The sequence below is a fragment of the Pygocentrus nattereri genome, chromosome 2 (assembly GCF_015220715.1).
Source record: "Pygocentrus nattereri isolate fPygNat1 chromosome 2, fPygNat1.pri, whole genome shotgun sequence".
NCBI lineage: Eukaryota > Metazoa > Chordata > Actinopteri > Characiformes > Serrasalmidae > Pygocentrus > Pygocentrus nattereri.
Genome location: NC_051212.1, coordinates 2942297 through 2968546, shown reverse-complemented (window position 1 = coordinate 2968546; position 26250 = coordinate 2942297). Strand labels below are relative to the sequence as shown.

The 26250-nt window shown below is 45.2% G+C and overlaps 2 protein-coding genes across 9 annotated transcripts in view; both read right to left on the bottom strand.

The window, feature by feature from the left end:
* The window catches only part of LOC108416826 (NACHT, LRR and PYD domains-containing protein 12-like), a 578836-nt gene that overhangs the window by 186386 nt on the left and 366200 nt on the right, over positions 1–26250 (bottom strand).
* LOC108414856 (NLR family CARD domain-containing protein 3-like) overlaps positions 1–26250 on the bottom strand; it is a 146022-nt gene that overhangs the window by 3431 nt on the left and 116341 nt on the right. Inside the window, exons 1-6 of one of the 8 annotated variants that reach the window (XM_037532139.1) lie at positions 24311–24644; positions 23198–23336; positions 21844–22406; positions 15119–17122; positions 7113–7283; positions 1492–1665 (exon numbers count right to left, since the gene is read on the bottom strand). In XM_037532139.1, the coding sequence (XP_037388036.1) occupies positions 1492–1665; positions 7113–7283; positions 15119–17122; positions 21844–22373 (2879 nt within the window). In that variant the 5' untranslated portion in view covers positions 22374–22406; positions 23198–23336; positions 24311–24644. Of the gene's footprint in view, positions 1–1491; positions 1666–7112; positions 7284–15118; positions 17123–21843; positions 22407–22850; positions 22941–23197; positions 23337–24310; positions 24645–26250 lie in introns of those variants that run through there. The other 7 variants (XM_037532127.1, XR_005129274.1, XM_037532123.1 and 4 more) reach the window with 7 other exon arrangements.

The window sequence follows — 26250 nt, the reverse complement described above, 5'->3', positions numbered from 1 at the left end:
TATCATCAACACTTCTTGAAGTCTGATGATATTATAGTTTTACCAAATCTTCCAGCTGTGTGTGTAAATATAACCAGGTCAGAAACACTGAACTCCAGTAAACAGCCTAAATGAGTCTTTACTGTATAAGAATGTGTTCATGGTTACAGTGTTAATAAACTCTGTGTCCAATAAAGAAGAACATTATTTCACCTCAGCACATTTTTATTACACAACAAATAAAAAATAAAATAATAAACACAAAGTAAACGGACAGTTCCGGTCCTAGACTCTGATTGGCCGAGCCGTGTTCTACGCCGCTGTAAAACACTCGATATACTCCCACCCATAAGCCCCTCACAGCAGCTGAGCTCTGTATCACTGCACCACGGCACCAACGATTCTTGTGCTCCTAATGGATTAATCTCTGACTGTAATGCTGCTCGCATGGAGCACCGAGTGCTCTGACGAAGTAAGAACCCGGTTCTGTTTAAACTGAAGAGCTGACGGCTTATTTTCTTATCTAGAACTAACGGGCTAAAAGATAGCAAGCCTGCTAAACAGCTCCATCATTAACATCACAGGCTTGAATTAAAGCACTTCAAGTGTGATTTACTGTAAAACTGCAGTATAAAAGACTAAAGAATGACTTACACTCTTCAAATGTCCGTGTTTCAGTCAGAAGTCGTGTTAAACTGAGGCTGAATCCCAAACGGCTCCGTACTCCCTAAATAGTGTTCTAGGGAGGTTTTGAAATTCTAGCTTCTGCAGCCAAACAGTGACTGTGTGTCGGGTGTAGATGTGACTGAATCCTGAATGACTGTTGCTTAGCTATATTACGCACTGCTGGAGTTCAGGATCCAGTGTTTAAACTCCTGTGTAGTGCACTACGTAGGGAGCAGGGAGCCGTTTGAGATTCAGCCCCAGTGTGAGAAGAGGATTGGTGCTAAATAAGACTCACTAACTGGTAATTTGGGGAACAAAAGTACTTATAAAGTTAAAGTTTCTGCAGATACACTGCAGAATTATCATATGTTCATTACTATTCAACAAAAAACGTTAGAAAGTTCATGGAGTGACCGCAATAAACAGCAATGGGTGACTGGACGTTCTCTTCATTCAGTGGTTCATGGTTGCTTGGCAACAATACCATAATCTAAAGGAACATTTCTTTAGAGAACACTAGTTTTTGTCAATTATTAATAATGTGAGTACTGTGTTTATTCCTACTGTCAATTAAACGGTCATTATTTTTATTTTTAGGCAATAAAATGATCTGTTAAGAACAAAACAACAATATTATGACTACTAGTACTAATAATAATCATATTGTAATTCACCACCTCACCACAGACAAACAGATTTACAGTAAAACATTACAGTCGATTATGTGTATAATATGTATAAATACATTCAGTAATGTGTACAATATGTATATTTAGAGTCAGTAAAATATATAATGTGTATAATAACAGTCAGTCTGTGAACAGAGGCAGTAAGTCAGGAACTCACTGTAGTTTCTCCAGTGAACAGTGTGGATCCTCCAGTAGATCAGAGAGCAGCTTCACTCCAGACTCTCCTGGGTGATTATAGCTCAGATCCAGTTCTCTCAGGTGGGAGGGGTTTGATATCAGAGCTGAAGCCAGAGAAGAACAAGCCTCATCTGTCACCATACAACCAGACAATCTGCAGAAATGAAGGGAAAAAGAGGAACAATTTACATACAGCAGAAATCAGCTGCAGTACAAACACAGCAAGCAGATAATTCTGTGAAATATATAATCAGATATCAAACATAGAATACAAAATTACAGTGGGCTCCATGGGGGTCTAAAACACCATTAAACCAGTTTCTGTACCTCAGTAATCTCCCACTTAAAAAGAGCTAAATCTGTTAATGTCTGCTTCCCTCAAAATGTGTCTTGTTCTGTGTGTAGTTGTGGAGCTGTCCCTGATCCTGAAGGTTGCCAGAGAAGCCCCTCCAGGAAGCTAATAGAAAGGAAAAACAAAAATCCAGATACGACAGAAAGAGAAAGAGAGAGAGAGAGAAAGAGAGAGAGAGAGACAGACAGACGTTTGTTTCGGGCTGTTGTGTTGGCTGTGCGCTGCGTGGCTGTTGTGTTGGCTGTGCGCTGCGTGGCTGTTGTGTTGGCTGTGCGCTGCGTGGTTGTTGTGTTGGCTGTGCGCTGCGTGGCTGTTGTGTTGGCTGTGCGCTGCGTGGCTGTTGTGTTGGCTGTGTGCTGCGTGGCTGTTGTGCTGGCTGTGTGCTGCGTGGCTGTTGTGTTGGCTGTGTGCTGTATAGCTGTTGTGTTGGCTGTGTGCTATGTGGCCGTTGTGTTGGCTGTTGTGTTGGCTGTGCGATGCGTGGCTGTTGTGTTGGCTGTGCGATGCGTGGCTGTTGTGTTGGCTGTGCGCTGCGTGGCTGTTGTGTTGGCTGTGCGCTGCGTGGCTGTTGTGTTGGCTGTGCGCTGCGTGGCTGTTGTGTTGGCTGTGCGCTGCGTGGCTGTGTGCTGCGTGGCTGTTGTGTTGGCTGTGTGCTGCGTGGCTGTTGTGCTGGCTGTGTGCTGCGTGGCTGTTGTGCTGGCTGTGTGCTGTGTGGCTGTTGTGTTGGCTGTGTGCTGTATAGCTGTTGTGTTGGCTGTGTGCTACGTGGCCGTTGTGTTGGCTGTTGTGTTGGCTGTTGTGTTGGCTGTGCGCTGTGCGCTGCGTGGCTGTTGTGTTGGCTGTGCGCTGCGTGGCTGTTGTGTTTGCTGTGCGCTGCGTGGCTGTTGTGTTGGCTGTGCGCTGCGTGGCTGTTGTGTTGGCTGTGCGCTGCGTGGCTGTGTGCTGCGTGGCTGTTGTGTTGGCTGTGTGCTGCATGGCTGTTGTGCTGGCTGTGTGCTGCATGGCTGTTGTGCTGGCTGTGTGCTGTGTGGCTGTTGTGTTGGCTGTGTGCTGTATAGCTGTTGTGTTGGCTGTGTGCTACGTGGCCGTTGTGTTGGCTGTTGTGTTGGCTGTGCGCTGCGTGGCTGTTGTGTTGGCTGTGCGCTGCGTGGCTGTTGTGTTGGCTGTGCGCTGTGTGGCTGTTGTGTTGGCTGTGTGCTGCGTGGCTGTGTGCTGCATGGCTGTTGTGTTGGCTGTGTGCTGCGTGGCTGTTGTGCTGGCTTTGTGCTGCGTGGCTGTTGTGCTGGCTGTGTGCTGTGTGGCTGTTGTGTTGGCTGTGTGCTGTGTGGCTGTTGTGTTGGCTGTGTGCTGTATAGCTGTTGTGTTGGCTGTTGTGTTGGCTGTGTGGTGCGTGGCTGTTGTGTTGGCTGTGTGCTGCGTGGCTGTTGTGTTGGCTGTGTGCTGCGTGGCTGTTGTGCTGGCTGTGTGCTGCGTGGCTGTTGTGCTGGCTGTGTGCTGTGTGGCTGTTGTGTTGGCTGTGTGCTGTATAGCTGTTGTGTTGGCTGTGTGCTACGTGGCCGTTGTGTTGGCTGTTGTGTTGGTGGTGTGCTGCGTGGCTGTTGTGTTGGCTTTGCGCTGCGTGGCTGTTGTGTTGGCTGTGTGCTGCGTGGCTGTTGTGTTGGCTGTGTGCTGCGTGGCTGTTGTGTTGGCTGTGTGCTGCGTGGCTGTTGTGTTGGCTGTGTGCTGCGTGGCTGTTGTGCTGGCTGTGTGCTGCGTGGCTGTTGTGCTGGCTGTGTGCTGCGTGGCTGTTGTGTTTGCTGTGCTCTGCGTGGCTGTTGTGTTGGCTGTGTGCTGCCTGGCTGTTGTGTTGGCTGTGTGCTGCCTGGCTGTTGTGTTGGCTGTGTGCTGTGTGGCTGTTGTGTTGGCTGTGTGCTGTATAGCTGTTGTGTTGGCTGTGTGCTACGTGGCCGTTGTGTTGGCTGTTGTGTTGGTGGTGTGCTGTGTGGCTGTTGTGTTGGCTGTGCGCTGCGTGGCTGTTGTGTTTTCTGTGTGCTGTGTGGCTGTTGTGTTGGCTGTGTGCTGCGTGGCTGTTGTGCTGGCTGTGTGCTGCGTGGCTGTTGTGTTGGCTTTGTGCTGTGTGGCTGTTGTGTTGGCTGTGTGCTGCATAGCTGTTGTGTTGCCTGTGTGCTACGTGGCCGTTTTGTTGGCTGTGTGCTGCGTGGCTGTTGTGTTGGCTGTGTGCGGCGTGGCTGTTGTGTTGGCTGTGTGCTGCCTGGCTGTTGTGTTGGCTGTGTGCTGCGTGGCTGTTGTGCTGGCTGTGTGCTGCGTGGCTGTTGTGATGGCTGTGTGCTGCGTGGCTGTTGTGTTTGCTGTGCTCTGCGTGGCTGTTGTGTTGGCTGTGTGCTGCCTGGCTGTTGTGTTGGCTGTGTGCTGCCTGGCTGTTGTGTTGGCTGTGTGCTGCCTGGCTGTTGTGTTGGCTGTGTGCTGTGTGGCTGTTGTGTTGGCTGTGTGCTGTATAGCTGTTGTGTTGGCTGTGTGCTACGTGGCCGTTGTGTTGGCTGTTGTGTTGGTGGTGTGCTGTGTGGCTGTTGTGTTGGCTGTGCGCTGCGTGGCTGTTGTGTTTTCTGTGTGCTGTGTGGCTGTTGTGTTGGCTGTGTGCTGCGTGGCTGTTGTGCTGGCTGTGTGCTGCGTGGCTGTTGTGTTGGCTTTGTGCTGTGTGGCTGTTGTGTTGGCTGTGTGCTGCATAGCTGTTGTGTTGCCTGTGTGCTACGTGGCCGTTTTGTTGGCTGTGTGCTGCGTGGCTGTTGTGTTGGCTGTGTGCGGCGTGGCTGTTGTGTTGGCTGTGTGCTGCCTGGCTGTTGTGTTGGCTGTGTGCTGTGTGGCTGTTGTGTTGGCTGTGTGCTGTATAGCTGTTGTGTTGGCTGTGTGCTACGTGGCCGTTGTGTTGGCTGTTGTGTTGGTGGTGTGCTGCGTGGCTGTTGTGTTGGCTGTGCGCTGTGTGGCTGTTGTGTTGGCTGTGTGCTGCGGGGCTGTTGTGTTGGCTGTGTGCTGCATAGCTGTTGTGTTGCCTGTGTGCTACGTGGCCGTTTTGTTGGCTGTTGTGTTGGCTGTGTGCTGCGTGGCTGTTGTGTTGGCTGTGCGCTGCGTGGCTGTTGTGTTGGCTGTGTGCTCCATGGCTGTTGTGTTGGCTGTGGGCTGCGCGGCTGCTGTGTGTTTGGCTCAGCTTTAGCGTGTGACAGACTGTGTGTGTATATAGTGTCTCTGTTCATTGTGACCGTGACAGAAGGAGGTAGGCGCCGTTTTCCTTGTGTATCTCTTTTCCTCCTGTTTATCGTTTAAGTTAGGGAGTCCGGTTAGTTGCCTGTCTCTTTGATTTTGGTTTGCTTGGGTTAGTTAGAGTTGTGGGTGGAGTTAGAGTGGGTGGGGTTTGTTATTTTGGCCTGGCTCACCCCTGGAGAGATGCATTGTTTGTTTGTAAATAGTTGTAAATAATTGTAAATACACATTGAACTGAGCGCCACCTTGTGTGGTTTCTCATACACCCCACTGTACTACCGTTTTCAGGCCTTATAGCCTGAGGCAGGAATGGAACAACAAACAATGCAAAATGTCCATTAATTACACCAGCTGACCAACATTAAAACCTTGTGACCGGATCAGTTAAAGGGGTTTTGCCTCCTGACTGTATGGTCACTCAGTACCGTCTGTAAACAGGACATTACTTACCTGATTTTCTGTTGTAGATTATTACAGACGTGTGTTTATAACAGTAAAAGGCAGCTTGAGGAGTGTAAAGAGACATTAGATTATAGGAGACGGACATCAGTGCAGAGAGAAGACGGTCATTTAAGTGATGAGTGTGTTTCTGGGTTACAGTCTATGGGTTCATCAACTGGAGATGAGGAGAAAAACTGAGCCTCTGTTCTGTATCTATTCATATCGGCCTGCTGTTGTTTGAATGGTCTTAAAATTGTCTTAATCTTCTTAATTGCTTTTGTTTAATAAAAACATTAATATAGAAACAAAGTCGTTCTTGTTTTACTTGTTTTGAGCTCACCACACAAACATTGAGACACTTCTGATTTTGGTCTGGTCTGACTGTAAACATACCAGCTGTCCATGCTGATAACAAGCTTGTTTCCCTAACAAGGACACTGGACGTTCTGCAAGAACACCACAAATGACTGGACACCACAGAACGTTCTGGTTCTGCCAGTAAAACAACAGGACTGCTGTAAAACATCACACTTTTCTTTCAGAGTTACTACAGATCTACTAGTAGCCACTGCAAACCTGCACAGTTAAAAAGACGGTTCTTCAAGGGTTCTTTAGTGAAGGTAATGGTTCTGTTTAGAACCATGGGTTCTATGCAGAGCCATTTTATACCTCAATAGTTTTTTTGTGTGATGAAACTGTTCTTCAGATTGATGGAGAACATGCTGTACATGGTTCTATATAGCACCAAAATCGTTCTTCTATTGATACAAATCCAGCGTGTAAATATATAACTGATTTTTGGAGCTACATAGAACCACTTTCAAAAAGGTTCTATATAAGTTACACAATATACACTGGTCATAACATCCTGACCAGCTCCTCATTTCTACGCTCATTGTCCATCTTATCAGCTGGACAATCGGTGCTGATACTGGGGGGCTCCCACTATTCTAGCAGTATTAAAGTAAACACAAATGTCCCAGTGTAAAAAACGTCTTCTGTGTAAGTCAAACGAGTCAGTGCTGCCTCCCCAAATTCAGACGAGGCTGTGTTCCCATCACAAGCTTTAATGGTCTGGTCTGATGTTTTCTCAGGATTCCTTCACTGAAAGTTTACACTCATGTTTGTAAGTGACTGATATCTTGTCATTGGTGTGAAATTCCTCTGACCTGAAAGGATCTGCATGCACACAGATTCCAAAAGGCCATGTATTGGATACGTGACCATCAGGAACTGAATATGAAAGTGGATCAAACCTGATTTGAAAAGATCAGATTTTAAAGTTCACATAATTCTTCATCAAATCTCCATCAGATTTTCTCAAATTCAACCCTCTAATATTTGAAAGGAGACGTGGAGAAGAGATGGTTGATGTGGAGCGCGAGGAAATGTGGAGAGATGTTTCCCCAGTAAGAATGATATTACTGTGTGTGTGTGTGTGTGTGTGTGTGTGTGTGTGTGTAACTCAAGCAGCAAAAAGCACCAGCAAATGGTGATTAACTTCACAAAATAATGCACTAAACTGTAATTAATGTGTTTAATTATTTTGTTACCTCAGTATTTCCAGTTTACAGTGTGAACTCTTCAATCCCACTGAGAGCAGCTTCACTCCGGAGTCCTGGAGGTCATTGCTACTGAGGTCCAGCTGTTTCAGAGAGGAGTTTGATTGCAGAACAGAGCTGAGAATTTCACAAGCTTCACCGCCAAGATTACAGGAAGCTAATCTGCAAAGAATAATAAAGACAGTACAATTAATAGTTTACTAATTACAACTGAGTTTTTTGTCCAAATGAATAGTTTCTTAAATAAAATGTATGATTACTGAACATGGTTATGACAAAGTGCCCTGTTTTCCTATCACACTTTCACACTGCCAATCATTGATCTCCCACTGAGGTCCAGATATAGTTCCACTATGCATGTGTGATTCACCACGTAACATCACTGATGTCCATCATTAAGAGTGGGAAGGTAAAAACTGACTAAACAGACCAGGATCATCATTACGTCTCTGTCAGAAACACATTCATCATCTCCCTGTTTATCACAACCAGAATCACTTTGTATTGCCAAGTCTGTTCCACATACAAGGAATATGTAACGAAGAAAAAAGGTGTCCACAACAGTTAGTGAGCACCACAGCTGTGGGGAAAAAGCTGTTAGCATGTTTAGCTGTACAGGCTCTGATGGCCCTGAATCTTCTACCAGAGGGATGTGGCTGAAAGAGGAGATGTACAGGGTGAGGGAGGTCCTGCTGGATTGCTTCAGCACCGTGCTGTTGTAGAGAAGAGTGAGACTGAGAAGAAGGGGGAGAGCACACTAACTTCTATTCCTTCTATTCTATTCCAGTCCTGAAGGTCTGCTTGTCCGATATGTTTTTCCTAGCTGCACCTGCAATCTCCTGTTATTCAGGAAATCCATGATCACCACTAGAAGTCATTCTACACTACGGTATTAAAAGCTGAGCTGAAGACCACAAACAGAGCTCTAGCCCAGGTCCCAGGACTGTCAGCCTGTTGTAGCATGAAATGCAGGGCCCAGTTGAGCATCATCAACAGGCCTGTCAGTAAAGAGTCTGTGTGAGACGCGCCCGCCCCCCCTGGCCCCGACGATGACGGCCGAGAGAGCCGACGGAGGTGAATCACGGGAGTGAGAGCGAGAGGAGGAGGCACCAGAGGGAGGAGCGAGTCCTGAGCTCCGCCGCCTGGGCACTGCCCCTTTTACGCAGCAAGGCCGCCACGTATGATCCAGGTGGCTGAGCTGCCAGCTGGGGGCGGTAATGAGGAGGCAAAGCGGCGAGCTCTCTGTCCCTTTCAGCTCTGGTGCTCACACTGCCCTTAATGACGGCCAGCTGAACCAGTAGCTGAGAGTATTTTAGCCTCACCTCAGAAGTCTGAGCTCATCAAGTTGAGTGAATTCGAGAAAAGCCATGAAATCAGTTTTAAGTTAAGCAGACTTCTCATTTTTTACAGTGTAGACACTCAGAAAATCACTAAGGACTGACCCATCACACTGGACACCTTTCATTTCTCGCTCAGTGACGTGAATTGGTGAGTAAAGTTTAATGAAGATGTTTTTTACTAAAAGGGGTTTACCTCTAGTTCCCTCTGGACAGAAGACATTAAATAACCTCTCAAAGGACACAGCTGTGTGCTTTCCCAGACCTCCTCTCTCTGCCTTATCTACCACAACACAGGGCAGTGAAAAACCAATCATTCTCATCACTGAAGCTTTCCTGTTAATTTATTTGTTCGTGTGTGTGACCTCACAAAAACATCAAAGGGTAATAATGTCTAGTCAAAGTTCCACACAGCCTTTATTAAGGGAAGTCTATCTTCTTCTTTTTCTCTACGTTATGATTTTGAAAAATGTTAAATACACCGGTCAGAACATTCTGACCACCTCCTCGTCTCTACACTCACTGTCCACTTTATCAGCTCCACTGACCGTATAGCTGCACTCTGTAGTTCTACAGTTACAGACTGTAGTCCATCTGTTTCTCTGATACTCTGTTACCCTGTTCTTCAGTGGTCAGGACCCCTCACAGAGCAACTATTATTTGGGTGGTGGATCATTCTCAGCACTGCAGTAACACTGACGTGGTGGTGCGTTAGTGTGTGTTGTGCTGGTGCGAGTGGATCAGACACAGCAGTGCTGCTGGACCACCTCCTTGGACCACCTCCTGGACCCCTCTAAACAGTCGTTTTGTGGTTCGATTAATTTGTGCATTGTGAAAACAAAACAGCCCCAGTCCGCTTTAGTTTTGCTTTATGGTGAAGACCTCGAGGGTCACCGTCCACACCGCCAGTCTTCAGCACTTCAGCAGGTAAACAGACCATCAAGGGTCATTTAGAAGGTTCTACTGAGGATAACGTCTGTCCGTGATCTGAGACCCACAGCAGCGCTGACTAATTAACGCGATAAGATGCGAGAGCTGGCGTGATTTTACTGAGTTAAAGGCTCAAACTGGTACACAATGCAGTTTTCAGCTGCTTTCACTCTGAACGCTGAATGAATGAAACTTCACCAGTTTCTCCAAGTGAAGCTCAGTGAGGAGCACTGCTGAAAATGGAGCCCACCACTGCAGACCCCGCAGGGCCATTTCTCCAATTTTGGTGGTCATTGTTATGCCTGATTGGTGTATTTGGCCCATAGTAACTCTGTATTTAATCAGTGTTAGAAATGTCTGAATGTCAGTCATATAGAGCCTTGAATTACGTTCCCTGGATAGAAATCTTATTAATAGTTTATCACTACTGTATGAAGCAGGACTGCCTTAGTCGCGAGTATTTAGCAGACTAGTACAGCTTTGAAACTGCATTCGTTTATCATATTATTCTGATTCAGGCTGATTTAACTCAAATACTGAAAATTCAATGACACTAAACTCCCTCTGGTAAGATATGAGTAGAAATATCTCGAGTCTGATTCCACTAATCAGCACGTTTGATAGCCAGGAATGTGATGCGTTAGCTCTGTACCCAATCTCCACCCAGGAGGCGAAGCTTGGACCCAGTCCTACAGAGACTCACTGGGTTTAAGTCAGTCAAGTCTAGAACAGAGGGAAGTTGTTGAAAAGTTAACTCTACTGTAACAAAGAAAAGAACCAGCCCACATGTAGAGGATGGAAATATACAGGAACTTTTATCTTGAAACTTTCCTAATATTGTGTGATTTTGGCCAGTAGAGTCCTTGGCCAATGAGGGCCTTGTGTAGGCGGAGCTGGGGGAGTGAGGGAAAAGAGCAGAAAAACAGGGGGCTCGGACATTTTGAGCTCGAATAAGCTCCATCTTTTCCTCCTAAAATCCAAAAAACTCGGACTCTGAACACAACTGAAAGTGTCTTCTGAAAGTTTGTGGACCTGTCATCAGCTGGGGTGAGCAACTAGACTGCTATTACGGAAGAACCCCGTCTTTTCTGTGACGTGCAGAGCCGTGTGTCTGGACAGAGGAGGGGAGAAACTGGAGTGAGCAGCTTAGCGTGTACTGTTTCCACACTGACGGACTGTGTAGTGGAGCTGAGCTGCGCGTCGAGCAGGAGGAGGACTGTTGTGAGTTGAATTCTGCCGCCAGTGGCTGTGAGAGACTGATAGGGGAGAGTCACTACCTGCGCCATTTCCCGTGCGCGCGGGTGAGAGAGTGTGAGACTGAGCTCAGCTGCTCCTCTGCCATCTTCTGATCAGCTCTATTAAAGTGAGGTGCCCTGCATCACAGACATCTTCTAGCCTCTGTCCCAGTAATACAGATTGGTAACTGGGCATTATACATTCCTGGGTTCAAGAGAAGGAGTGTTTTCTTATCGTGTAAGAGACTGAGTTATTACATTCGTTGAAAGAGAATAGTTTTTGGTGTTGATTCAGTATAACACTGTTGTGTGTTTTCAATAGAAAAAAGGGGTATATAGACTTATTGTTTATTTTTTTTTGTATTACCTCATTGAAACGTCCTTTTATTATTTTCCTGAACTCAACAAATGATACTTGAACTGAAAAGGAAAATTAATTGAAAATAATTGATAATAAATTCACCATTGTTTCATCTTTAACAATCGCCTGTTCTGAATAAGTACTTACCTAGGGGTGGGGGCGTCTCTCCTTCCTTGCTAGATCTGGGGAGGGCTGGTCTAACACAACGCATTGGTGCACGTTCAGGTTGTGTTTTACACTTCAGGGTGCTACCGTGGTATTGATATTTCCTGAAGCCCACCTCACCACATCTTATGCACTAACGTTAATTTTCTAAGGCAGCAGGGTAGACACAAACATACTTGCTAAGGCAGGTAACGAGACTAAAATTATTGGGGGTGGGGACACAGATCCTGTCACTTTCTCGATTATCCTAGGTAAGGTACTGGAAACGTATCCCCTACTAGGCGGGGCAAAAACCCCCGCTTATACACAGTCGAATAGTTTGACTTTCATTTTTGGAGTTTCATGAAGTTTCTGTGTGTTTAAGTGTTTGTTTTGCTTGTTTTGAGTTAAATGTAAATCTGCTCAACACCTTCTTGAGGATCTAGAAACCTCACTGTTTTGTTTTGGCCAGCAGAAGGTTTTCATGTCCAAACTCCAGCCGTAAAAACTCGGGGAAAGTGTAGCAGGACTGACCGCAGAACCCAGAGCCTTGGAGTAATCTGCCTGAGTGAGGCGGTGTGAGTGAAACCGGTGTCCCTTCTGAACCAGCTAACTGTCCTGCTGTCTCCAGCTGAGGACGTGTGTCTTGGCGGTGATGTGAAGCTCCGTACTGTGTTTGACTGCCCAGCCTTGCGCTTGCAGAAGCTCAGCAAGAAGCTGCCTGCTGAGCCCAAACAACCAGTCCCACAACCCGCATAAGCAGAACAGCACCAACCTGTCACCCGCTGGTTGAAGTCAGGTGTCCCCTCTTTCTTAGAAATGAGATCAAACCAAGTTGTGTTTGTGATTCAGGAGTCAAACACGTTAAATTACTATTATTACTATTTAAATTCCTCTCACACCCCGGTTTGGTGCACCCTGCCTGGTGGGGGGACCGGCCGGTCATTCGGCTGGCTCCCTGGGTTACCGCTGACCCGTGCTGGTGTCTGCCCGCCGATACTGTGAGTCCATGTATGTTCCGTGTGTATGCATGAGTGGGTGACTGGTGTGTGCGAGTGTGGGTGTGGGTGTGTGTGGGTGCATGTGAACATGTGTGTGTGGACAGCTGGGCCTGGGTCTATGACTTGCTGAGCCTGGACATCTGTGGTACATGGTGGTGGGCAGGAGTTACCCCTCCCCACCGCTCCCTGCTGCTTGCCGACTCCGCCCCCCCCCCGGGGTATGGGTGTCCTGTGGGTCCCTGGGTGCATGGCTGGACATCTTGGCGTGGTCCCTGCCCTGCTCCCTTGGCGGTTGTGTCCTGAGGGTGGTTTGGGCCTCTCTGGCATGGGGAGGGGGGGGGGGGGTCCTGCCGGGGGTCGGCCGGTCTCGGGCGCCTGGGCCCTCGGGGGCCGCATGCTCAGCTCATGCTGGGGATGTTGGCCTGCCGGGGGGGTGGGCTGCTCATTGCCTCTGGCTCTCCGGTCACTTGCCCTTTGTCTGTGGGCGCTCTGTCTGGGGCCTCCATTCTTCGTCCTCTGGGCCGTGCACGCTCAGGTCTCCTGAGTTCCTAATGGGCTGTGGATGGTCTGGGTCCCCCGGGTCCTTCCCTATCTGTCTCTGGAACACGGGGGCATGGTTGCGGCTTCTTGCCCTCATTGCTGAGCACATTCCATGACACATGACACGTGAACGCATATACACACATATACACATTGCTGCAAACAGTAGAATTGTGTGTGGTGGGTGGGTGTATATGTATAGAGGCATATGTATAGATATGTAAACATGTGTATGTATGTAGCAGCAAATAGTAGAATTATGTCTGGGTGTATATATGTATATGTATATGTGAATATGTATATGTATGTATATCTGTATAATTGTTTTTTTTCCCCCCTCCCTTTTTTTTATTTTTTATTTACTTACTTATTTATCTATTTATTTTTATTTAGTTGTCTGTTTATTTACTTTTTTTTTCTCTTTTTTATTTATTTATTTTTTTTATTTTTTTTTCTATTTATTTATTTACTTACTTAATTATCATTATTATGATTTTTTTTTTTCTCTCTCCTCCCTTCTTCTCTTTCTGCCCCATCGCGACTCCTCTGCCTCCTTGTTTACCATCACGAACACGCGCGCGCGGGCGGAGCAGGAGGAAGCGCAAGAGGGGCAGACGCACCGGGACACTGCAGGACGAGGAGAAGCAGCTTCACCCTCCGCTTCCGAGTGTTCAGCTCGCCAATGTTCAGTCGCTGGAGACCAAAGTAGACGAGCCGAACGCGCCGATCCGCCATTCAACACAATCATCCCTGCCAAACTCATTCCTAAGCTCACAGACCTGGGTTTGAACTCTCCTCTCTGCAGCTGGATACTGGACTTCCTAACGAGCAGACCCCAGGTGGGGAAAGCTGGGAACAGCTTCTCCTCCACACTGACTCTGAGCACAGGGGCTCCCCAGTGATGTGCGCTCAGCCTCCTCCTGTACTCCCTGTATACACATGACTGTGCAGCGAAACACACATCTAACATCACCTTCCAGTTTGCTGATGACACCACCATCCCAGGCCTCATCACTGATGGAGATGAAACAGCCTACAGAGACGAGGTCAGTGCTCTGTCTCAATGGTGCCATGACAACAACCTCTGTCTCAACATCAGCAGAACAAAGGAGATGATCATGGACTACAGGAGTGGTGGTCACTCTCCCCTGTTCATCAATGCAGCCGAAGTGGAGAGTCAGCAGTGTGAAGTTCCTCGGTGTCCACCTCACTGTCCACCTCACTGTCCACCTCATTGACTACACCAACACTATTGTGAGATCTGCCCGTCAGCATCTCTTCTTCCTGCGTAGGCTCAGGAAGTTTGGTCTGCCTCCTCAGATCCTCACCAACTTCTCCAGGTGCACCATAGAGAGCTTCCTCACGGGCTGCATCACTGTCTGGTACAGCAGCTGCACCGCCTGCGACTCCAAGGCCCTTAAAGGGGTGGTGATGACGGCAGAAGCAATCATAGGCAACAAACTACCAGCCCTACAGGACGTCTACCAGTCCTGCTGCCTCAGGAAGGTCAGAGAGATCTGGTCAGACAGAAGCCACACAGCACACGGCCTGTTCACCATCCTGCCATTAGGCAGGAGATTCTGCAGCATCCAGGCTGGAACAACTCGGATAATGAACAGGTTCTACCCACAGGCTGTCAGGCATCTGAACAAGCTGTGAAGCTGTGGGTCCGTCCCCAACTACCCCTTCACTCAGTCACTCTGTCAGCATTATTATTACTACATCATCTCTGCTATGGACAGCAACACCTTAACATGAAGCCATCTTAAAGAACTATAGCAGAGTTACTCAAGTCACTTTAAATGTATATTATCTCTATGTCTGTCTATATTGTGTCCATATATACATATATATATATATAAAACTTATTTACTTTCTGTGGAGAGAGAGTGTCTGAGCCTCACCACAAGCATTTCAATACATAAATGTCCTGACATGCTGTGCAAATGACAGATAAACTTAAACTTGACGCCACTCACGCTGGTGCACTGGCTTAAAATCACAATGTGATATCATTTGTTGACTTTATGAAAAGCATTTTTCCTTGAAATCATGCAATGTTATGTAATAGTGTCACATTACCCTTAAGAAACAGTTAAGAGTCCTAAAGGGTCTCAAACACACCTACTAAACAATTTAATCTGAAGTGTTTGAGCAGGTAAACCACCAAACTGTGCTGGACACTGACCCTCCAGGACTGGGCCTTGTGCACCCCTGGGCTACAGTCTGCCAGTGACTCCAACAAGGTTAAGCTACAAAGGAGGTTTCTGGTAAAGTGGAAGATAAATGTACCTGCTGAAAGACTCCAAAACCTGAACATCAAATAACTAAAAAGATTTTTAACCTTTTAGTGGACATGTTATCATAACAAACCATCAACATTCAAATATCAACAGTTATATTAATCTAAATGTAACAGACATTATATTTATGCAGATGCAACACTTACTGGGCTTTTCTGCAGAGAGTCACAGCTGGGATCAGTCTCCTATAACCCTCCTCTGATGTCCTGTATTTTTTCAGGTCCAGCTCATCCAGAACCTCCTCAGAGTTCAGGAGCATGTAGGCTAGTGCTGAACACTGTGCAGGAGAAAGATCTTCACCTGAATGTTTCTCTGATTTTAGATACTCCTCAATCTGTCTGAAGAGAGTCTGGTCATTCATTTCAGACAGACAGAAGAACAGATTAATGGATCTCTCAGCTGAGATGTGATGTCGTCTTTCTGTATCTGTTATTATGTCCTTGATGTGCTCTTTAATTCTCTCTGGTGGTCTCTGTATGTGTGTCAGTAGACCCTGTAGGAGTATCTGATTGGACTCCAGTGAGATTCCCAGCAGGAAACGGAGGAAAAGATCCAGGTGTCCATTCTGACTGTCTAAGGCTTTATTCACTGCTCCTTTCAGCAGATCATAGAGTGGAGCGTTTTTAGACCACCCTCTGTCCTGAAAGTAAAAAGCCAGTGGGTTTCTAGTTCTTTGCCTATTACTTGGTTTAAGACACCGCAGTGGCTCCATGATTTTGCTCTCATAGCAGTGAAACACAAAGACAGCAGCCAGGAACTCCTGAAAGCTCAAATGAACAAAGCTGTAGATCTTCTTCTGAAAAACCACACATTCCTCCCTAAAGATCTCAGTGAAAATCCCAGAATACACTGAGGCGTCAGTGACATCAATGCTGTTCTCTTTCAGGTCCTCTTCAGAGAACATCACATTGCCCTTCATCAGCTGTTTGAAAGCCAGTTCAGCCAGTTTCAGAATCATGATTCTGTTGGACTCCAGCAGGTTCTTTGGCTTTCTGCTCTTTTTCTCTTCATACTTCTCGTTCTTCATGCTGGTCTGAGTGAGCAGGAAGTGCGAGTACATTTCAGTCAGAGTTTTAGGGATTTCTGTACGAGGCTGCTTCATGATTCTCTGAAGAACAGTGGCTGAAATCCAGCAGAAGACTGGAATGTGGCACATGATGTGGAGGCTCCTCACTGTCTTAATGTGGGAGATGATTCTCTCGGCTTGGTCTTCATCACTGATCCTCTTCCTGAAGTACTCCTCCTTCTGTGGGTCACTGAATCCCTGAATCTCTGTCACACGGTTGATGTATTTAGGAGGGATCTGATTGGCTGCTGCTGGTCTGGAGGTGATCCAGATCAGAGCAGAGGGAAGCAGCTCTCCTTTGATGAGGTTTGTCATCAACACACCCACTGATGATGTCATGGTGATGTCAGATACTTTCTCACACTGTTCAAAGTCCAGTGGAATTCTGCTTTCATCCAGACCATCAAATATAAACACAGCTTTGATCTGATCGTAAACCTCTGGGTTCAGATCTTTGAGCTCAGGATGGAAACCACACAGAAGTCCATGAAGACTGTGATGATCATCTTTAATCAGGTTCAGCTCCCGGAACGGAAGCACAAACATGAGCTCTACATCCTGATTGGCTTTTCCTTCAGCCCAGTCCAGAATGAATTTCTGCACCGAGACCGTTTTTCCAATTCCAGCAATTCCTTTAGTCAGAACTGCTTTGATCTTTCGCTGTTTTGGTTTTTTATCCTCTTTCTGTCTGACACTTGTAGCTGTCACAACTTTTACATTCCCTTTATCTGTTTCTCCTTTTGGACCATGTAGATGTTTAAAGATGTCTAAGCAGTCGATTGGAATGTCTTGTAGGTGTTTCCTGGTTGTTTTCTCCATCTGTAGAACCTCATGTTCCTCATTCACTCCTTCACTCTCTCCCTCTATGATGTAGAGCTGTGTGTAAATCCTGTTCAGGAGGGTTTTGTTTTCTTCTGTTCTGATTCCCTCAAATAAGCTCTCGTACTTGTTCTTCATGCTGGTTTTGTGTGTTTTTAAGACTCTGCTCAGGACATCGTTCACTGGTTGATAAGAATCCAGATGAAGGTCTTCAGTTTCCTCCACCAGAGAGTTTATCTGCAGTGCTGTTTCTGTGGAGTTCAGCCTGAGAGGATCAAACACAGAAACACAAACATCAACATTAATAATCATAATAAACTGTTAAGCAGCTTAATCAGTTGCATTGTTATCACAAATGTGTTTTCCATGAACTTAATATAGGAGCTCCTTCTGTAGGTTTGCCTACAGATTTATTTATTAAGACTTTTATTATGTCTTACAAAATAAAACCATGAGCCAGATTTAACATCATGTTAAGAGCAGAAACGTCACAATAACACATTCTGTCATTCAGGACTGAGGATTAACCGCATGTTTACTGTTTACATGATCTGTGGTGCTGTTGCCTTTTTCCTTCAGAACATCGGCCCAAAAACATACCAGAAACACTTTATTTGGATGGTCCACTGTAGATGGTCAGCATGTCTTTCAGTAACATTCAGCTAAATATCTATTAAATGAAACTGAACTTCAAGTTCAGTATAAAAGATTTTATTAAATCTATTCCTAACCCTAAACCTAAACCTCAAGGCTAAACCTACACCTACTCCTAATCTTAACCATAACCAGCCTGTTATTGATCAACTGTACATCACCAGAAGGTTTGTTAGTGATTTAGGTGTCTGTAGAGCATCTATAGAGGACCATCCAAATAAAGGGTGACCAACACACCGTGACGTGGTGTAGCCTAGTTACAGCTGAATTTTAATGACTCTGGTCCAGTGTGTCTGAAAGGCTGAAGGTCACCAGACCATGAATGGGTTCAGGTAATTCTGGGTAGCCTGGATTATTTACTCTCCAAAATATCAGATCATATTCTGTGTTCAGACACAGATTTTACAAAGAATATAAGATATGAGATATTTAAAATCCAAGGGAACGTAGTGTATTTAATATTAATGAATATGAATAAGAGTTTATATGATACTAAAACTGAATGTTACAGTAAACATTTAGCAAAGTTTTAATTAGGGCTGAGGGTTGTGCCCAAAAATGTTATCACAAGAAAATCCCTATAGCTGATATCAATAATCACCAAGATAAATGTCAAATCATTAATTCTTATAAGTTTAAAAGCTTCTTGTTGCTCCTGAGTTAAAGTTGAAGAAGTCCGACAGTCAAGTTTGGTTTTAAACTATTCTTTATGGTCAGAACACCAAGCAGCAAACAACTGAACGGCAGTAATTCACACATTTTTTCCTGCTCACATTTTCCCTCTACTGTCTGCACAATCTGCTGCTTTACATTTCACTCTTTACTAAGGCTCATATCGTTCCTGCATCGTGAGCTGCTGTAAAGAACGAAAAACTATCAATACTAAAATCAATACTCAGGTAAAAGTATTGATACTTGCAGAAAATAATTAAGTAAAACTACTTTCCTCAAAAACACTTGAGTAGAAATACAAAAGAAGCAGGTCTAGAATCTACTGAAGTGCTGAGAACTGCAGTGGAACTTCATCCAGCATTTATCAGCACAGGAACTGAAGACTGTGCAGCTCTGTTCTTCTGTTTCTGAGATTCTTTTGGTCTAAAATACAGAAGCTCCAAAGTCAGAGATGTAACGAAATCACAGAGCAGGACAAATATTGCAACCATCAAAACAAACTGAAATCAAACACAAAGAGGGATTAGGATTTTAATATGAATTATTAACAACTAAAAAAATCCTTTACTCACTAAAATACTATGATAAAATTATCATGCCTTAAAAATACTCAGCAGAGTAAAAACCAATCAATATTTTACTGAAGTACATAAAACTAAAGACGAGTCATTAGCATTAGTCAGTGGCCTAACTGCACTTCATCACTCAATATACTTTTTCTGGTAAAACAATAAGTTGTGGCCACCCCTTTTGGAGATGTGACGCCGAGTGCTGGGCAAGCCCCCACAGATGAAACACGTTAGCTTTTTCTACTGCTGCAGTTTTCTTGGTTAGATGGTATGATGGAGCTCTCACACAAGCACCTGTAGAAGTGATCCTGCTCAGCAAATCTCTCTTCAGATTTACTCATTTTGAATAAAGGACCATCTGCACGCCGAGCAGAGAGTTACAAAAACAAAGTTATACAACCAACAAAGAAACAAACGATGCTCTACCAAAGTCCAGGAGAGAATCCAGAAGAGTAAATGAGGGACAAAAAGGATTAAATAACACGAGAGGCGTAAAGAAGAAAAATGCTGAGCATCCAAAAGACTCTAATGGAACACTTCACAAAGAGCAACTGATGTTGAACAGGTATAAATATACAAACAGAGATCATGAGAACAGGTGAAGGCAGTCAGAACTCAGGGGAAGAGGGCCTGTGTAATTGGCTGTGATTGGTTGGTGTTGGGCTCGTGACTCTGATGTCAGAACCAAATGAATCATGGGAGGTGGAGTTTACAGGATGGGTGGAGACTTCAGAGGAACCAGGTGATATGATAGAGGCATTTGTCGTGCATGTAAAGATCCTGGGCTCTGTCACGCTACCTGGTGCCTTCAAAGTGAAATGTTTGTAATGTTTTCGGATATTTATGCTGAATTTATTCAAGATTTGAAGATTTAAATATATGCCAATTTGGGCTGGGCGATAAAACAATAACGATAGTAATCATGATGCAACTTTCCTTAATAGAGCGACAAGAAAGGTGTGATAACTTTTCGATATAATACACCGTTCTCACACTTCCATGTTCTAGAGACAGCCCTGGTGGAGTTTTCTACTGCAACTGCCATCACCAGGAGATGGTGCACATGCACGTTTTTCAAAGATTAGAGAGGGGGGGCCACGAGTAAAATGAGTGTTTAGCAATGTCTGAAACATGGAGTTATACATTCCTTGTTTCAGTGGAGCGACCAGCGATCTGTTCTCCTGTGACCAAGCGTGAGTGACGAGATCATTGGTGTAGCTGTACTGACCTACAGTGATCTCACCTCTTTCTGTACATCCTCACAAGCTTTAGCTGCGTTAAATCACATCTGCTCCTCACAACTACATCACTGTTACAGAGCTCAGTCGTGTTTTAGTATTAGTGCATTCCCAAGCAACGAAAGTGAAAGAAACAAGTGGTTCATGTGAGTTACAGCCTGATTTAAACCAAAGTAAACCAAGGAAGCTGTGAGGCACTGGAAAGCGGGGGAGTGCCATCATCCCAGTCTAGCTGTTTTTAGCAGCTGGCTAACCTGAACCTGTGCTCCATTACTCACACAACACGGCAAACTGATGACACTGTTGATCAAACGCGACTCAAAAGCATTCAGCTTTCAGTTTAAAAGTACCTAAAAGGAGGACTCTGTTTGACTGGTGTTTATATACTGTAGTTCACCCCTCAAACTACTCTGATAGAATAAAGATATCCAGTCATCTGCTAGCTGGTGCTCGGACATGGAGGTGTTTGGAGTGATGCCAGTATGGCGGTGTGATCCATCACTGACGAGCCGAGCCAGCTAATATTTGCTGTTCGTATAAGTTCACATTGTTGAGGAACTAAACAGTTTAGCGCTGTTGTTGGCCACTTGTTTAGCATTTATAATGGGATAGCCAAGCGCTCGTCGCCAGACAGGTAAAATAATCTGTTTTCTTTTTTAAATTATGACTATTACAAAAACTGCGGCCGTGCTTTTCCAGCTGCTCACCAGACACTTTCTCTGGGACTTCAGAGCTCAACATTAAAACCAACCTCCAGTATCCTGTGGCCTCCTGACTCTTTTTCCCAAGGATTAAGACGTATGACGAGATGAAAAGTCAGCATGCAGCTGGCTGAAGCCCTGACTGTTTGAGTTGCCGTCCACCATGTATGTAATACGTTTCACGTTTATGTCGAAAGTCGGTGGGAAAAAGCTGGAAAAACAAAAATCTTTTAAACCTGAATTCTTCACTTTCATTTTGAGACCTGATTTATTTTATTATTATTAATAATTATGTAGCCAGGTGATAATTAGATCCACCATTAGATCCAATTAGATCAGGTTCCCCTACATTAATCTAAAAAGCATAGATTGGTTCCTGTGCCTTTAAGACCTCACGGGGGTGCTGTTTAGCAGAGCGAGTGCGGTTAAGGAAACCAGAGGACGCTGGGTGGAGCTGCAGTGTTCTGGCTGTGGGAGAAAAGGTTTAAAGCACAGGACAGAGATTTTGGTGTGTGGAGATCTTTGCAGCAGGTCAGCAGGTCAGTTTGCCTACATGATCCGTGTTGGCTGTGGAAAGCGATACGGCAGCTCCTTAATAGTTTTAGGTTCAGTTTATCAACAGTTCGTTTTAACAGGCGGAGCCGCGGTTCTTCCCGAGATGAAAGGCCTGAAAGGTTTGAGTTAAACAGGTTTAACTGTAGAGAAACGCTGTAAAGCTGGATTTACTGAATGATTGTTTTCTTTGTGCTGTACACATTCGAGTCTTTGGCAGGCTGGAAAAGTATTTAAGCCAGGTCCATTCAAATCTGCATGTTTGTTTGTGTTCTTTCCTTGGTGAATTCAGTTGGCTGTATTTTTGTGAAGGTGAGCTGAATTCCTCTCACTAATCAAATCTTCTGAATTCTGATAGAGAATAAACGGACCCAGCAGCTTCTAAGTTGTTGTCCTGTGTGTCTTCCTGGGCTACAATTATAAAGTAGGAACTCATCCTTCGCTCTATTGAGGGGTTTTACCCTTTCATATCAGCTTAGATGCTCGGCCTTTAAAGTCATAGGAAGTGTGAAAAACAGGAAATGTGCTGTGATCTGTCAAAGTTTTAAACTATGACATCATTACTCATCAGTGTAGCACTGAAAGACGCTCATTACTCACTCTGGGTCAGAGGACACGGGATCACTGCGGAGACATGGAGGGCGTAACGTACTCAGACGGCTCGGTCCACTTTCTCCTCCTCTGGATTCAGGAGGATGCCCCATGGACCGGTCACTCTTCAGAGACACACAGCTGGGTTCTCTTGTTCCTCCTCTGAAAAGAAGAGGCAGCTCCATGGACCAGTCACTCTTCAGAGACACACAGCTGGGTTCTCTTTCTCCTCCTCTGAAATTAAGAGGAGGCTCCATGGACTGGTCACTCTTCAGAGACACACAGCTGGGTTCTCTTGTTCCTGCTCTGAAATTAAGAGGAGGCTCCATGGACTGGTCACTCTTCAGAGACACACAGCTGGGTTCTCTTGTTCCTCCTCTGAAATTAAGAGGAGGCTCCATGGACTGGTCACTCTTCAGAGACACACAGCTGGGTTCTCTTGTTCCTCCTCTGAAATTAAGAGGAGGCTCCATGGACCGGTCACTCTTCAGAGACACACTGCTGGGTTCTCTCTCAGTGCTGATTGTAGGAGGTTCCATCGTGGATCTTCTGAGCAGGGTGTTTGTGTCAGCCTGAAATCAGAACAGATGTGTTTACCCTGTCAGCTCATGTATTATCATCTGATATGATCTGAAAGACAATTTCACTTCACAACAGGCCCACAATAAGGCTGCCCAGTCTAAACCGTGTTTAAAAGGCTATTAATGAGGTCAAACCCCTTAAACCTCATTAATAACTACCAGCAGTACAGTCAGTTCAGTGTGTCCTGCCCTGCTGGGCGTGTGAATGAGCTCAGTATCATTTACTAACTGTCGCTAAGGCCTGGACGACGCTCGTCAGCCGTGTTCCTGAGGTAGCTTCACTCTCACAGACGTGGTTTAGATCACAGCTGTAGTGAGTTGTTCTGTAGCTGCTGTGATCAGAGCTCAGCCGTTCTGTTAACCTGCTTGTAGCGCCGCTTCATGTTGTAGTGCAGAGAAACGCCGAGCAGATGACGTTACTGTGATAAACCTGACCTGTGGTTCATTTACAGCCGCAGACCCTCTCACACACACAGTGCCCCCATATTGATGCTGCAGCATTCAGTCATCTGCCTCCCTGAGCTTCTACAGGAACTCCAGACTGACCCACACCCATAATACAGTCATAGAGAAGCGTCTCTAATATTGCTCATTTATTAACTGGTGTTCGTTTTAAGGTAAATATCAACTAAATCAATATAAAGATGGAGAAGGACATTAATGCACCCTCACCAGTACAATAATGGGCTTAATGCGCAAAAATAAAGTGATGCCTGGAGTCTCGATGAAGAACCTGAAGAAGAGAGAACCCACTGTACTGTACTGTTAAACTCATTACTCACCTTGCTTTGGCTTTTCTATCAGTCAGCATTAAACCTGTCAGCTTTATCACACGTCCACCAAACAGAGCAGCTGCTGTCCTGTTCATATACTGATACACATCTTCATAAGGGGTCTTATCCTCAGTAATAACACCCAGAACTGGAAAAAGAGGAAAGATTTTGCAGCAAACTTGATCAAAAATGGAATAAACCTCAATAAAGTAACAGCCTGACCAGTAATATAAAACAGCTCTACAACTAATCACTAATATTAATACTAATATTGATATTATGAATAATAACAAGTGTTTTTCTGATAATATGAATCCTGATCACATTATTTGGATCGTATTAAATTTTTAGAGTTGACCGTTTCTAATAAATGATGTCATGTTTGAGAAGTGATGTCCAGCTCCTGACGTCACCACTCAGTGCTTCCGGAATAAATTGTGTATTATATCACACACAAATAAATATTTAATCACAGAATCTAAAAATCCTTTCATCATAAATTCACATCGGACAGAGCAGTGAAGCTCATTTCTCTGTTAGGAAGCTCCACATTGGCTCAAATCAATGACCGGTAAACATGAACTGGAGTCCCGAGTCTAAACCGGGGCGGGGCTCAGTCCACCGGGTGGGCGGGGTTAGTCAGATGGGGCGTCGGATTCTGCCGGGAGTCGGAATTCGGCACAACACCGGCAGCCATTTGGAGCTCGGAGGAGTTTTTATTTATTTATTTATTTACTGATTATTTTCCGTCTCTCTATCTCTCTCTCTGTCTCTCTCTCTCTCTCTCTCTCTCTCTCTCTCTCTCTCTCTCTCTCTCTCTCTCTCTCTCTCTCTCTCTCTCTCTCTCTCTCTCTCTCTTTCTCTCTCTCTTTCTCTCTCTTTCTTTTATTTATTTGTTGTTTCTGCATAAAACCTGTAAATATCTCTCTCTGGATTTTTTTGCGGCGTTTTCCCGAGAAAAAGCCGATCAGAGTGTCGCGAGCGGGGCAGTAATCAATCGACCTGGAGTTTGTGTGAGTGAAAGCGCGAGTGGAGCTGAAGGTAAAGCAGCGCTGGTCGCTGCTCCTTCAGTAAATCCAGCTTTACAGCGTTTCTCTACAGTTAAACCTGTTTAACTCAAACCTTTCAGGCCTTTCATCTCGGGAAGAACCGCGGCTCCGCCTTTCACCGCCACACAGTTTGGAGCTCGGAGGAGGAGTTTAGTCCGGTTCTGAGTTCGGATTAAAACGGGTTTAAACCGCGAGGAAACACAAGCAGCCGGTCCTGCTTTGATCTCCAGCCGATCTTCCTCATTTCTCGGATTAATAATCTCACCGTGTTGAATCCACAGCGCTGATGTGTGAAATCCTCTCTCGGGCTCAGACGCCGACCTGCTGCTGTTCCTCTACCTGTCCAGGTGAGCTGCTTTCGGTTTGGTCTTCTCTGAGGAGGTGGAGCTCAGATCACCGAGGTCCACTCAACTTTCCTTTACAGATGATTCCTGAAACTGAGGATGAGCTGCTCAGTTCCCAGAGGCCCCTGCGGGAATCCGCATGGTCCCCATAGTTTCTGCCCTGACAGCACATCTACATCTCAGAGCGTCTGCTGGATGTAACGCAGTTCGTCTGGAGAGCGTGTTTAATAGCGCGTGAGCTCATCGGCAGTTCGTCTCTGATGCGTCTCTGGTGGATCGTGAAAGACCTTCAGCTGCTGCGCTCCAGACCTTTCTGGCTGCGTCATAATCCCGCCTGCGTCTCGGAGACGCCTCTGAGACTCTCCTCGACTATTTACTAGAGCGTTTATTCATCTGCAGGACGTCTTTTAAACATCGGGCTTGGATGCCAAAATGACGGTCATGCGCTGCGCTGCAGACTGAAATGTACAGTCTACCTAAAATGCAGCATCTGAGCGGAACTGAATGTGTGACATTTAGAATCAAACCTTCTCACATAAATTACCCTCAAAGCTAGATTTGATATTCTTCTTCCTCCCCGAGTTAAAGATATAAAACACACAAGCAGAGAGATCGGATGAGCCATTAAGAAGCCTAAAGACTCAAACACAAACCTACGCTGGAAAAATGACGTATAGAAATGATGCTGTATTATTTTATGTGATTAATTAATATTATTATTAATATTATTACCCCAAAACAAAATGACGTGAAAGGGAATTTAACATGTTTATTTAACAGAAAATCAACAATAGAGTAAAGAAAACAACAAACATGTGGAATTAAGGAGATAAAAGCTGAGCGTCTTGCTGGAGCCAGGCGGAGGAAGTCCTGTAGGCATCTTCAGCCTCTGCTTCCGTGGGAGCTGGTAGCGCTGGGTTCTTCACTGCGGCAGCTGCGCGTCAAAATGTAGAACATTATTACTGTTCTTCTTATTAAAGAGGCATAAGGACTGTACATTTATCAGCCGTATGACACTGAATAAATGGAGCTGCCTGTGAGAAATAAAGAATCTCCCGTCTCTGTTATTCGGCCAGGTTTTTAAGGGATTATGCTACAGCCATAGTAATTCATTGGAGGGGACTAGTATTTCCCCAAATATACAAAGGTGTTGTTATTTAGCGCCATTTCGTCGAAAACTCTGTCCTAATTAAAGTAAGAATGGCAATATCTGTACTTTAAAAACCGTGAAAACCACATGAGCGATAAGCGTCCAGTATGGATGACCAGGTGCGCACGTGATAGATCAACGTCTCTGACCTCATTTAGAAGATTAATTATTGTGGATACATGAGCAGCAATGCAGATGAGCTAAAACAATCCAGAACGTTGTGTAAAGATTAAATATATAATAGTTCATTAACTGTAGATATATTATAGTTCATTACACCCCCACTAGTTATTCGAAACCTGTGCAGAACTGATGCGTTTAGTAAAATAATGTAAACTTGTTGCAGTGGAAGTGAAGATTTTGTTGCCAACATGAACCAAAAGTGGTTCTTCTGTTGCGTCACTCAGAGAACACTTTGAAGGTTTTCCATAATCTGTATCCTGCGTGTTGAAATGTCAGTTTACACAGTTCCTGACTTCGTCTATGAAGCCCACTGTTTACATTCAGTGAAGGTAAATA